This window comes from Sardina pilchardus, chromosome 8, assembly GCF_963854185.1.
Source record: "Sardina pilchardus chromosome 8, fSarPil1.1, whole genome shotgun sequence".
NCBI classification, from domain to species: domain Eukaryota; kingdom Metazoa; phylum Chordata; class Actinopteri; order Clupeiformes; family Clupeidae; genus Sardina; species Sardina pilchardus.
In genome coordinates this window covers 8,342,270-8,354,769 of record NC_085001.1, presented here as the reverse complement: position 1 = coordinate 8,354,769, position 12,500 = coordinate 8,342,270, and the positions used below count along the sequence as shown (strand labels likewise).

At 46.2% G+C, this 12,500-nt stretch overlaps 1 protein-coding gene across 1 annotated transcript in view; it reads right to left on the bottom strand.

Annotated features, from left to right (window-relative positions):
- Positions 1 to 12,500, bottom strand: part of disp3 (dispatched RND transporter family member 3) — a 22,636-nt gene that overhangs the window by 10,104 nt on the left and 32 nt on the right. The window contains exons 1-11 of the mRNA XM_062543844.1: positions 11,443 to 12,500; positions 10,111 to 10,330; positions 8,592 to 8,728; positions 7,714 to 7,848; positions 6,630 to 6,790; positions 3,693 to 3,832; positions 2,903 to 2,994; positions 2,223 to 2,387; positions 1,551 to 1,712; positions 1,024 to 1,176; positions 429 to 565 (exon numbers count right to left, since the gene is read on the bottom strand). The exon at positions 11,443 to 12,500 is cut by the window's right edge and continues 32 nt beyond it. Coding sequence (XP_062399828.1) covers positions 429 to 565; positions 1,024 to 1,176; positions 1,551 to 1,712; positions 2,223 to 2,387; positions 2,903 to 2,994; positions 3,693 to 3,832; positions 6,630 to 6,790; positions 7,714 to 7,848; positions 8,592 to 8,728; positions 10,111 to 10,330; positions 11,443 to 12,500 — 2,560 coding nt within the window. The remainder of the gene's footprint in view (positions 1 to 428; positions 566 to 1,023; positions 1,177 to 1,550; positions 1,713 to 2,222; positions 2,388 to 2,902; positions 2,995 to 3,692; positions 3,833 to 6,629; positions 6,791 to 7,713; positions 7,849 to 8,591; positions 8,729 to 10,110; positions 10,331 to 11,442) is intronic.

Sequence of the window (12,500 nt, the reverse complement as noted above, 5' to 3'; positions counted from 1 at the left end):
AGACACAGGTTTCTTATTCTCATGGAGAGACCCCACTGTGATCTGTGCAGGTGAAGGTTAATGGGAAATCTTCTGGTTCACATAGTCAGTATATTGACTGCATATTGTAGTCCATATCGTACAAAAATACCTGTTATACTGGAGTCCATTTCCACATACGGTATGTTTCATAAACAGTGTCAATGTAATCAAAAGCATGCACTGATAATATTTGACATATGTTGGTGCAACATGTCTGCTATTTTGTGATGAAGACAATTTAGTAATTTAGTGAGGCTTGCTATTTCCTGTTGCGATGTTCAACAGCAAAAAATAAAATCATGCAAAAATGTCATGTACATCATAGGGCTTCAATGAAGCTGACATAATTTGCTGCTGTGGTTGATTCAAAATACAGCCTGATGCTAAACAGGTGTGGTGAGGGTCACCTGGAATGATGGCACCTCTCCATGGCCAGGTGTCAGTGACGTCCAGGGTGCCGGGACGGTGCCGTTCAGAGAGAAGCGATAGAGAGTGACCGCAGATCCCATGTCCAACTTGGAGACGTACACTGTGAGCAGCTTTCCTGCAAGACAGCCATTAAAAAATGATTTTGTGTAATGAGAAACCACACGTCATGGCATTTGTGAGCGGCGTGTTGTGTTGCACGCGTGATGGAACTCTACAGTAAAGCTTCGACGCTCAGAATAAAGTAAAATTATCTGTTATCTTGTCCAATTTTGAAACTCTTTCAAACATCACGGTGTCATCAACACAGCGGAGCCTAAAGTCATTTGGAATCGTGAAATTGCTTCACTCTGCATTCCGCATTCCACTTCTTTTATTGTCTGAGATGGGAGGGTGTGGTGGAAAACATTGGCCGCTCGGTCGAACAGGCATTGTTGTAAACATTTGTTTATTTTCCCCACACACAAAGATAAAGCACCAACCATATATTACAGAAAGAAGAGGGTAGCATGCGGCGTCTGTTTACATCTCATCAAGAGTACAGACAATCGGTAAGCACAGGGGTGGCCCAGCTACCTGATTGGGAGGTGGGGGCGGCTGATTTGGGCTGGCCGCGGAGAGACGGATTGGCGGCGGCGGCGCGGGAGTGCTGTTGAGCCGCCGGCCCTGGCATGGCGGGCATGTGGTGGGCAACGCTGTGCAGGAAATGAGGTCTCTCCATGAAGGATCCTTAGAGGCAAAAACACAGGATGCATCGTCATAGGCTTCAATCGCCAGCTGCATGCTGGACTCACTCTAAACATGCCATGTTACGTAAAATCACCACTGGCTAGAAGTGGCTAAAACGGGTTTCTCTAAATACATGTAATTGTTTACGGTTCTCATCTAACAAAACTAAAAGCCGTGTGCATTAAGTCTATCTTGATTAATTTACAATAAACACTAATCCAGCACAGAATTACAACGGAATGCAAAATAAAAGGAAACCCAAATTTGTAGTAGAAGCACATTCGGCCTCCCCTTGTCTGACCGGTGACTGATATGAAGGCTAAGGCCCCCTGTGCTCGGTCCGATATCACTCCGAGCCAGCCTGGAGGATTTACCTGAGCATGTGAGGCACGAGATTCCCTGGGCACTCAGGTTGCCGCGGAGATTGAGGAGCGTCTGGATGTTGGAGTCCCGGCGGAAGAGGAGCGGAGCGTGACTAGCCGGCCGTAACAGGCAGCAGCAGAAGGCCGAGGCCAGCAGAACCAGGATATAAACGCCTGACAGAAGAGAGACAGAGGAGAGAGAGAGAGAGAGAGAGATACAGAGAGAGAGAGAGAGAAGGTGAGAGAGAAGGGGGGGGAGACATAGAAGAGAAATAACAGAGGGAGAGAGAAAGAGAAAGAGCGAGAGAGGAGAGAGCGAGGGAGAGGGAAAGAGAGCAAGAGAAATTGGAAGTGACTAAAGCCTAGAGAGAAATGAAACATGTGTAAGAACCAGACATAACAATGTAAACACTACGGATTTTGTCAGATAGCACAGCATGAAAACAAGTGTCCTGAAAATAAAATTACAACTCTCAAGTTGAATCAACTGAGAGAGCTTTTCTTGTGTGAGAATGTTTGCATCATTATGCTAAAATACGCTGCATGCCTTTGTCCACATTGTTCTAAAAAAGACTCATGCCAATAAAACTCTTTGGAACTGAGCTGAATTAAATTAAATTAAATTAAATTAAATTAAATTGAACTCCTTAGCCACAGAGCAGCTTTATAAGGTGCTCGACTTACCGATGACCGTCTTGCGTCTCTCCACCACCGGCTCAGCCACCCAGTGGCGCAGGACCCACTGGAGCCAGGTGCTCACCACCCCTACGCCGCCCTTCCCCGACGAGCCCCGCGGCGGGTCCACGCTCAAAGACAGCAGCGCTGTGTCTGTCTCCACCTCACGTGGGTCTGGTATGGATGGGGGTGGGCAGAGAGAGACAGTCAAAAGATCACAAAATAACAGCAGTCAAACAAGACTGGGATTCCTACGGGAGAGGAAGAGACGGACGGCATCCAGGGCTCTGTGGGATTACTGGTACCTCATAGCATGGCTGGAGGGTGGCGGGTGGAGAGAGGAGCTCGGGAGTCTGTCTGGCTTGGGTGTGTGTGTGTGTGTGTGTGTGTGTGTGTGGGAGGGGGGGGTGTTAAGTGTTTGTTCAGCACTTAATGTCCTGAGTGTGACTGAGATTGGTCCCCCCCCTCGGGCCAAATCCTACTGCAGCACAAAATGGATCATAAAGTTGCTCAGTTGAACCGTTGCATGAAATATACTTTTTTCTGAAGAGCCTGATAGCGGTGAAGATTTTCTCTCTCTTTTCTTTTTTCGCTTTATTTTATACATTTCATCTGGCCCTTTTTGTTCCCGTTTGTCTCCATTGAGTCCCGCTTAGCGTTGACATGATCAAATAAAAGCACACTCTCACCTATCTCCATCTCCACAGACAGCAAGGCCACGTCGTCTTCGTCTGAGAGAGGGCTCTGACTCACAGCGGAGAAGCTAGCGATGACGTTCCACCTGGTGGAGAGAGAGACAGCAGCCATTGATGGCCTACTCAAAACAACCAGACAATTAAACAACCTCCACCTACAGGGTTACTTCTCTTTTCCCACTGGACTAGCTGTTTTATTATTCTGTAGAGTTAAAACCAAAATATCAGAAACTATGTGCTGATTAATCAGCTTTCTGACTCAATTTGTGGATGTTAACAATATGGGGAGCCAACAGATGGGTCATACTGTATATACCAAGAGAGAGCGGTTAATAACTGTTCCCTTTCTATTTCAATGGACACCGCTATGCAAGCTACTTCAGTCCATGGGTGCCTCTCATTTGGTCTTTTATACACCCTCCCTTCCTTCCTCGATCCTCGTCCTCACTGATCTAGATAGAGAATGATGGGGCGGTAACAATGGGATAGTCTATCCAGTGTTAGTTATAGATCAGTGGGAACGAGCCTCGAGGACCGGGCATCGAGGATCAAGGAGAGAGTTTGAGAGCCACCCCATGACTTACTAAAATTACCACAGACATCTTGAGAAGAAAACTGTGAAAAGCCAACTCTTTCAACTGTAGCCAGCACCAATATCCATGCTCTAATTTATGCACGGTTGAAATCAGTCTATGAGAGACTAACCTCTTGGCATAAAACAATCTGATACTAATGACTGTGCTTGATTCTTTCAAGTCTGAGCCTCCCCCTGAGCAGGCCATACCATTTCAGACAGGCATTTCCCTGGGCAGCCCAGCACTGGCTCCATATGCAGAGGGCAGCGGGCATCATCAAGGACACCCAGACCCAGCAGCAACTCACGATGAGGGCCATGAACAAGCCAAAGTCGTGGACCGCCGGGATCTACACCAAACAGAAAGGTGATAAACGGCGGACGCCTTAAGACATTTTGATTGCTGTACTAAAGCATTTAGCGCTTAGCACTTAGCACAGCTACGTTTTGACATATGCTAAAGAGGAGGCATCATGAATAAACATGACATCTGGCAGTGCTCCACGCTGCAATGTCTGGGGCCGGACCATTGGTCCGACATCCCATTAGTCCGACATCCCATTCGTCCGAAAATGAACCATTCAATAGAGATACCATTAGTCCGACATCTCATTACTCCGAAAAAAAGAGAACCATTGGTCCGACGTCCCATTAGTCCGACCATACACAGCCTAGAGATGCATGGATGACTTGAAACTGAAAGATGCAAAATTCGCGGAAAAGAGGAGACATCTTTTTTTGCAGCATTGTGTGTCTAACAACAGGTGGAAATGTGCTAGCCTGTTGTAACAATCAACCGCCTTCGGCTGTGTTAATTAAACGCAGAAGGTTTTTTTGAATGACTAAATATGAATGGCAATAAACAGATCATTCTGAGAATGAGTAGGCTACAACGTAGACTACACATCTGAGTGCGTCTCTTGATTATAACAATGAAACAATGTCGCTTTCTTCGGTTTAACAGTAAAGGAAGACACACACCAAACAATAACCCATGTCGTGCACAGCGGCGTTTTATATTCACACACAATTAAATGTCCCAAACAATCCCAAGCGTTGCAATTCCCCCTTTAATTCAGTCCCGAAAATAAACCTACAAGTCCAAACTAAACGAAAGATGTCCTGTATTTTGCCAGGACCGCGCACAAGAGTCAATAATCCAATCCAGGAAAACTAAAAGGGCCGCTGCCGACAAAACGTCCCGCAGCAATCAAAAAATATAATGGTCAGAAAAAAGGGAAAATGCGATTGCTGTCTCTCTGCTAGACCAAGCAATATGAAAACACAGAAAAGCAATCGATCTCACCAAATCTGGTGAATGCACCAGCAGTCCCCGAAGGCTTTTTCTCTTCGTGCGTCCTCTGTTTGGTAACGCAACGGTCCAAACTGCGCACAGCGTTTACCTAATGTGAAAGTACGTTTCCTCGGTATTGTTGTTAGTTTCAAACTCGAAGGAAAACATTTACAAACACTCGTTGCCGCAGCACTGAGTAGGCTAGGTCTACTGGCGCCACAGATTCAAAATCTCACACGCACTTGCTACCCTCTTCAGACCGCCCCCATCATAGCGCATTCGGGTAAGGTGTGCGGGTGCGCGTGCATATAAAAAAATACATAGAAATAAGTAGGCTACATATAATGATATTACATGAGAACAGAGTTATTATATGCAATTAAACAATGTAATATTTAAGAAATGGCACCTAAACCAATGTGGCAGTGTGTTGTGCGACATTTTGGGAAGCCAGGACTATGCACAAATTAAAACGAGTTTCTGGAGTGAAACTTTGAATTTAGTCAGACCTGTGTGATAGAAGAATATGGCAAGGCTCTATTTCTAGCTCATATCGAGAAGAACGCACGATGGAAATAACTGTGGACTAACTGTGGATAACTTGTAGCCTAGAACATAAAGGTAAGAGTTCATTGTCCTATAGGGCCTACGTTTAGCTATGTTGGAATAGGCTAATTTGTGGTTTTGTCGTATGAAAGTTTATACGACTGAAACACGTTTGCTTCGATGTTCGTTTGCAAAAATATAAAACACATCTCATGCTAGATGAAGTTCATCGCGGGATGTGAGCCTGGGTCACCTGCATGACAGTCACGCACCCATCCACTAGCCTATGTCGCTGCTATTGAAATCATACTACAAATAGCGTCAGATCACTCTAACTGTAAACAGTGGTAGACGGAGTTTTTAGGAAATAGACCAAAGTCTGGATTTGTTAATGTATTGTATGGTCGGACTAATGAGATGTCGGACCAATGGGCTTCTTTTTTTCGGACCAATGGGATGTCGGACTAATGGGATCTCTGGTCAATGGTTCATTTTCGGACTAATGAGATGTCGGACTTATGGGATGTCGGACCAATGATACGGAACCGCAATGTCTCCCCTCCCAGCATATAAATAAGAGCATAGAAGTTTGAGAGAAGTGTCACTTGCAGTTTGGGGCTGTTTTACAATGATATCATTATGCATTAGCGCCTCATTGTGCTCCACTAACCAAAAATATATTGCCACTGCCGAGATGAGGTTGCATTTCAGTGAACAGGTAGCAGCACCCTCTATGATGATTTAGGAATGCCAATGAGGACGAGCGCAGCACAGTATGCAATAAAGTAATGTATGTAGCAAGCTATGCCAGAGTGATCAGTCTTACATAATGGGAAGAGAAGTCTTTTATATTAGGAGTTGTCTTGTTTACCAGCAGATTGCAAAGGCTTTAATTAGAAGCCCTTGCTTGTTCTTCTTGGAACCTGAGACATTGAAAGCTGCTAAGCTGACAGCTCAGAGGGTTTCAATAAAGAGGGGGGCGGAGGTGGAGGGGTGGATTGATTACTTTAAGTATTAAAATTTCACGCTTTTTGAAGTTCAAAAAAACAAGGGCTCACAAACTAATTCAGTGCCTTGAAGTTTTTACCCCCCTCTCATCATTTTACTTTTTAGAAAAAGCATCCATGGGCTCTTGATACAGTATGTAAGGATTACCATCTAAATTGATTATATATTTCCCTTGCTATTAGTAAGATATAATGCATATGTCTGTCTGTCTGTCCATCCATCCAACCATCTATCTACAGTACTGTCTGGTAGCCGGGTCTGGTAAAGTAAACAACAGTGTTGGTGCCTGGTCACCTCACCTGGGAGAAGGTGTTAGCGGCGTAGGCGGCGGCGGTGGTGAAGGAGGTGAGGAAGGTGGCACGGCCGGCAGTCTTCACGGTGTAGAACACTCGCTGCTCAGGCTGCTGCAGGTGCGACGCCTGCCGGAAGGTGCTAATGAACACAAACACGTCGTCCACCCCTGCACTCACACACACACACACACACACACACACACACACACACACAGAACATGAATTAATTCAAATGAATAGCAGATGACCATTTTACCAACAGCGACTCACAGCAGCATATGCATGACCATTGTCATGACCTATGCATGACCATGCGTGTTTCCTGGGTACTGAACTTATGTCCTACCTATGGCCTCCTTTTTAAAGTGTATTTTGGGGCTTTTTATGCATTTAATGATAGTGACAGTGAAGAGTGACAGGAAGTGAGTGGGAGAGAGAGCAGGGGTTGTATCCGGAAAGGACCAAGGGGTGGGAATTGGACCCGGGTCGCCGGCGTGCGGTGCAGGTGCCCCAGCCAGTTGCACCACAGCTGGGGCCACCAATGGCCTCCTTAGCATATTGAGGTAATAGAGAAGGTGAGAAAAGATTGAAGCAAGCAGAAGGAAAACAAGCAGATGGGCCAGAAGAACAAATAAATGATTTGGTCCAACGTAACACAGTGTAGGGAGCTGCAGAGTTGGCTGAACATCAATCGATAAATAAAATAAAAAACTCAGTCAGTATGGCTGATGGAGGAGATGAGAGTGTCATACTGCCGTGGGAGCAAAACTTGAGATCTGACAGAAACTCTGCTGAAGAGACTCATCTCCAATTTTCATGAGGGAACACTCATAGCTCAAAGCTACTTTGCAAGAAACACACACACACACACACACACACACACACAAACACACACACAAGCACGCACACACACACACACACACACACACACACACACACACACACACACACACACACACACAAATAGTGTTAATTTGTGAGGCTTCCTCCAAGCTCTTGGGTTATTGATTACACATTAAATTAATTAAAGCCCAGCTCAACCCTCTCCAATGAAGAAAAATGGTTTAGGAAAGTGGCTGATAAGACTCACCAATCCCAATGATAACGAATGCCGCCACTCCATTAAGGATCCCCAGATAACGCACACCAAACACCACATGGTAGAGGAAAAGTGCCATCAGGCAGCTTAGACCAATGCTGGCCAGGCCAAAGAATGTCAGAAACACTGCAAGAGACACATAGGACACACACAATTAAGTGGTTTATTAGAGAGAGAGAGAGAGAGAGAGAGAGAGAGAGAGAGAGAGAGAGAGAGAGAGAGAGATAGTGAGAGGGATTAAGATTAGCCTACAGTTAATGTTGCCTTGTTGCAGAGTAGGTTTTTTAGCATGATCTATAATGAAAAACGTTCTCAAATATGAACTTGTAATATTTTACTCTATAAAATATTATGATATCCATTTTATTAAATGGGCATATCGAGACAAACGTAAATGCTGCGGTGCGGAGAGAGTTATGTAGGATGATTCCCGCGCGATGTCTGATTCGTAGTCTAGCTGTGCTCCGCGTGCGCTGAGGCTGCCAGCAGCACGAGGGCAATATCAGAGTCAGCAGAGGAAGAGATGAAAGCGCAGGTTGGGCAATCAAGTTGGAGATATTGGATTTTGGTTGAGCGGAATTTCTGTCGAGTGCCCCCGGTCAATAATGGTCTTTAAATTGCGCTCCGTCTGAATGAGATACATGAAATGTTGATTGCAGTCCTGTGACTAAAAATGCTGGCGAACGGGCCTCTACCGAAGATAGAGCCAAGAGCGTTTGTCAGCAGTGAGTTTCATCAGCGTAATTATCTTACGCTTAAACATCTTGAGTTTAAATTATGACCGAGCCAGTTATTGATTACAACATCTATTTTAATAAGGGAGTGTGTTCTGCAGACGTGAGCGGGTAGCCCAGCAAGAAGTAGCCTACCTGAGAAGGACGTGAGGATGTACACCAAAATGGAGATGCAGGCTCCACTGAAGACGGCAAGTAACATATCACTGTGAAAGGTACGCCGGACTTCGTCGTCAAACAACTCGGTTCCTCCATACAGAACCTTCACCTGGCTGAGATGGACAGATAATGAGGGAAGAAAGAAGACAGTTGAAATAGGCTATAAAGGGCAACAAGAAACAAAATCATGATTAGGAGGATGGAAAGATATATAGGCAGACAGAAAGAAAGTAGGGAGATTGAAAGGGCAACCATGATAGAAAAAAAAAATAATGAGGACAGAAGGAATGGAATAAAGTAAAGGGGAAAGATTGACAGGGCAATATTTAGTGAAAGGACAGACAAGGGCAATCACGCAGAGCGAAGTTTAGAGGCAGAAACAGACTCAAAAGGAATGACCAAGGAGACAGCAGAGGATGTGTCCACTTCAGTGGCATTAGATAGGATTATCTTAATGAGATTGGAAACCCATCTGAACTCATTTTAAAGGAATAATTATTTGACCAATATGCAAACCTAATTTAATATCAGAATGGTCATTTTCTTTATCGCCACACATCTGATACTCTAATGTCATCCAGGACACCCAATTATTTTTATGAAGCTTGAAACTTGATCATGGTGGTCCATTTCCACAAACCTAATGACTAGACTATTACACACTTTTCCATGAATTTCGATGAGACAACTCTACTAGAGAAGTCGTGAACATGTCAGCTGGAGATATGAAACTAGAAAATGTATTTCAAAAATGCATTTCCCACATGCATATGTAGCCTATAAATGGGCAGACATTTAACTGCTCACATTTTTCACATTAATGTATCAAAGACAGGTGTCCTGCAAGATACCATTAATTTCATAACCTTATTGCATGTTGTCCCTTGGATTCTATGTTATTAACTGTTACTGGCAACGAGATGAAGTTTGAGATAAAGACAGTGCAGTGTTTTCAGCAACAGCACAGCATCAGTCAGTTGCACTGCGCATGACCCTTTCTCCCATTTCATTCCTTGTGCACTCAATTACGCGGTACAACTTTATTATAGTATTTAGTCATTTTCATTGATTGCTATTGATTGAATTGACATTGTTGTTTATTATTGCTACTCTTCTCAATGTAGTGAGGAGAGCAATAATTCCTAAACTGTAAATACCAATTTATAAACCGTGTACTGTTAAATTGAACTAGTGTTACAGTACTGTATGTGAATGTCGCTTTGGAAAAACGTATCTGCTAAATACCATAGCCATAACCATAACCATAACTCTTGTGACTGTCATGATTAAAGTCCTGTGCTTAGAACGTCTACTCATTCAATAGTGCAATGTTTATGGTAGTCATTCACAACTGCATTATGTAGTGAACGAGTCAATGTTCTGGACACAGCAGGGTAAGATCCTTTTTTCCTTAAAAAAAAAATGCAGAGCGTAAAACACCTTGATTGGATGGGAAGGGGGGGGGGGGGGGGCGAGAGAGGTCAAGCAGTTTAACCTGGTGGATTGTCGGGCCAGGATGTCGGCGTACTGCACCACAAAGTCCCTGAAGCGCCGCCTCTGCTCCTGTGACCTGTCCTGCAGGGAGTAGAATGAGGGCAGGGGGGCGCCAAAGTGGATCTCACTGCGGAGCAGAGAGGAGCAGAGGTTGTCGGGGGTCAAGTTCTCATCCACGTACCAGTAGAACTGGGGGTGAGTGATTGCTAGACTCAAGGCACCTGGGGGAAAAGAGTAAAACAGGAGGAGATGAGAGAATTCTCAGCCGGTGACGGCGTCTATATTTGGACTTCCTCTGTCCTCTGCTCAGTTCTTTTTAATCACAGCCACAGTCGGATCATTTGGCACGTCTCAAAATAGACTCTTGTAATCAAGCTAAACATTTTCATTTATTTATGAATCTAAAGTGCAGCCCAAACGAGGGTATGTGCATGACTTTACGTAACTAATAATTATACGCTCAAACATGCATTGGATTAGCTTTGATTCGGGAATGAGAAATTTAATTGGCAATTCCCCCAGATCTGTGGACACTTCCTTATCTTGGCTCGATCTATAACTACTATTCATTTCCTTTTTCCCTCGTCTACAGTCAGCTTTGATGGTATTATATGCAAGTGAGGGCTGGAGGAAACATTGGCGCCTGAGCCAAGAGATTCCTTAAGTACACACATATGCTATGCTGAGCTGTCAGAGGCAACAAAATAATTGCCCCAAAATAGTCACTGAGCTCAAACAGAATCAATCACAAAAAAAACACATAAAACGACAAATAAATGTACACCCCGCCAAGCTACCATTTGGAGTTGTTTTCTGGAGATGTAACCTTGTGATCGAGTTGTTGTTCTCAATCCTACTCCAACATCTGTGACAGCTCCCCTGTGTCTAATGTTCTCCTCTGCCTTCTCAGCATACCTGATTCCTCGCCATCATTTACACTCTCTACCTGAACAGCTGACTTATCAAAAGGATTATTTTAGTTACCTTGACTTCAAATCAAGTACATGTTGGAACATGGTTCTAAAAGCAGGAGGGATCTAGCAGCAGGGAGGAACCAGAGGTAGAGAACTCCACTTCAGGCTCCAGCTTCAGAAAGTAAAAGTCCTACCACATAGGCTATCAATTCCAACCATATACAAAACCAGCTGATTGTAGTCATTGTATCTCTTCAGCCAGGTAGATGAATTTGTGAAATCACCAGTGTTAAGTGGACCTATTCATGGCTTAATCAATAAGACTTAGTGTCTGAAGCTGGAATTCTCCACCTCTGGGAACGTTAATTCCCGCTGATAAGACAGACGACCACCTCGCTTGCGTTTCGCCGTTGACTCACCGTGGATGTCTGCCAGGTCGGGGCCCATGCCGTCGAAGTAGATCTTGCCGGCGCGCTCGCTGGGGTAGAGGTAGGAGAGCAGCGAGCTGGGCGGCGAGCAGAAGGACGGCCCCAGGGGCAGGTCCCGCAGCAGCTCCACGGGCTTCCAGCAGAACTGCCGGAACAGCGGGTGCTCCATGAGGAGCCGCTCCACGCGGTGGACGGTGCGCAGGCGCTCCGGCGTGAAGATGTTGCGCGTCCCGTCGCCCTGCGCCACGAACACCAGCTCCACCCGCCACAGGGCCTGGCTCTGCAGGTACGAGTAGGTCACACCTGCTGACCTGGCCTTCCTGACCCTGGTCTCCGCTCCTCCCTCTCTCTCACTCTCACTGTCCCCCTTTTCACCAACCGAGGAGCTGGGGCTGTGGGTTCCTCCCAGGCTGGTTTGGTTGTCATGCAGTGATACATCCTCCAGGTGTCCAGCAGTCTTTCCTCCAGCGTCCTCCTCCAGCGTCTTTTTGACATCTCCGTCACCTCTCGTGACGTTCGCCACGTTCTCCTCTTTGCTTACTTGAGAGTGCGCTGCCTCTGTCTCGTTCTGCAGTCTCCCCGCCGCCGTAGCCTCTTTTCCACTTTCGCCCGCTTTGCCTCCACCACTGTCACTACCACCCTGGATGTTGAGCTTGGCCAGCAGGAGGTCGCGGAGGATGTCCGAGTCGTAGTCGTCGGCGTTGCGCCGGTGTCTGTCCCAGGAGCCGAGCTGGGTCTTGAGGGCGATGGCGAGCGCGTCGAAGTGCTGCGCGGACGAGTGGCTGCGCACCTCGAAGGCGCTGTAGGACAGGTCGATGTCCAGCGGCGGGTAGCGCAGGAACATGTACGCCGAGAGGGCGAACGGGAGCAGGAAGCCCAACGCCAGCACCACCCCGCTGGCCCACGGCGTGGTGTACACCCAGCCCACCGCCCGCCACAGGCCCCACGGCGGGCCGGCGCCGCCTCCTCCGTGGACGGTCACGTTCTCCACGTCCTCCTCGTCCTCCTCGTCCTGCATGCCGTCTTCGCCGAGGCCGTCGCCCGCCGTC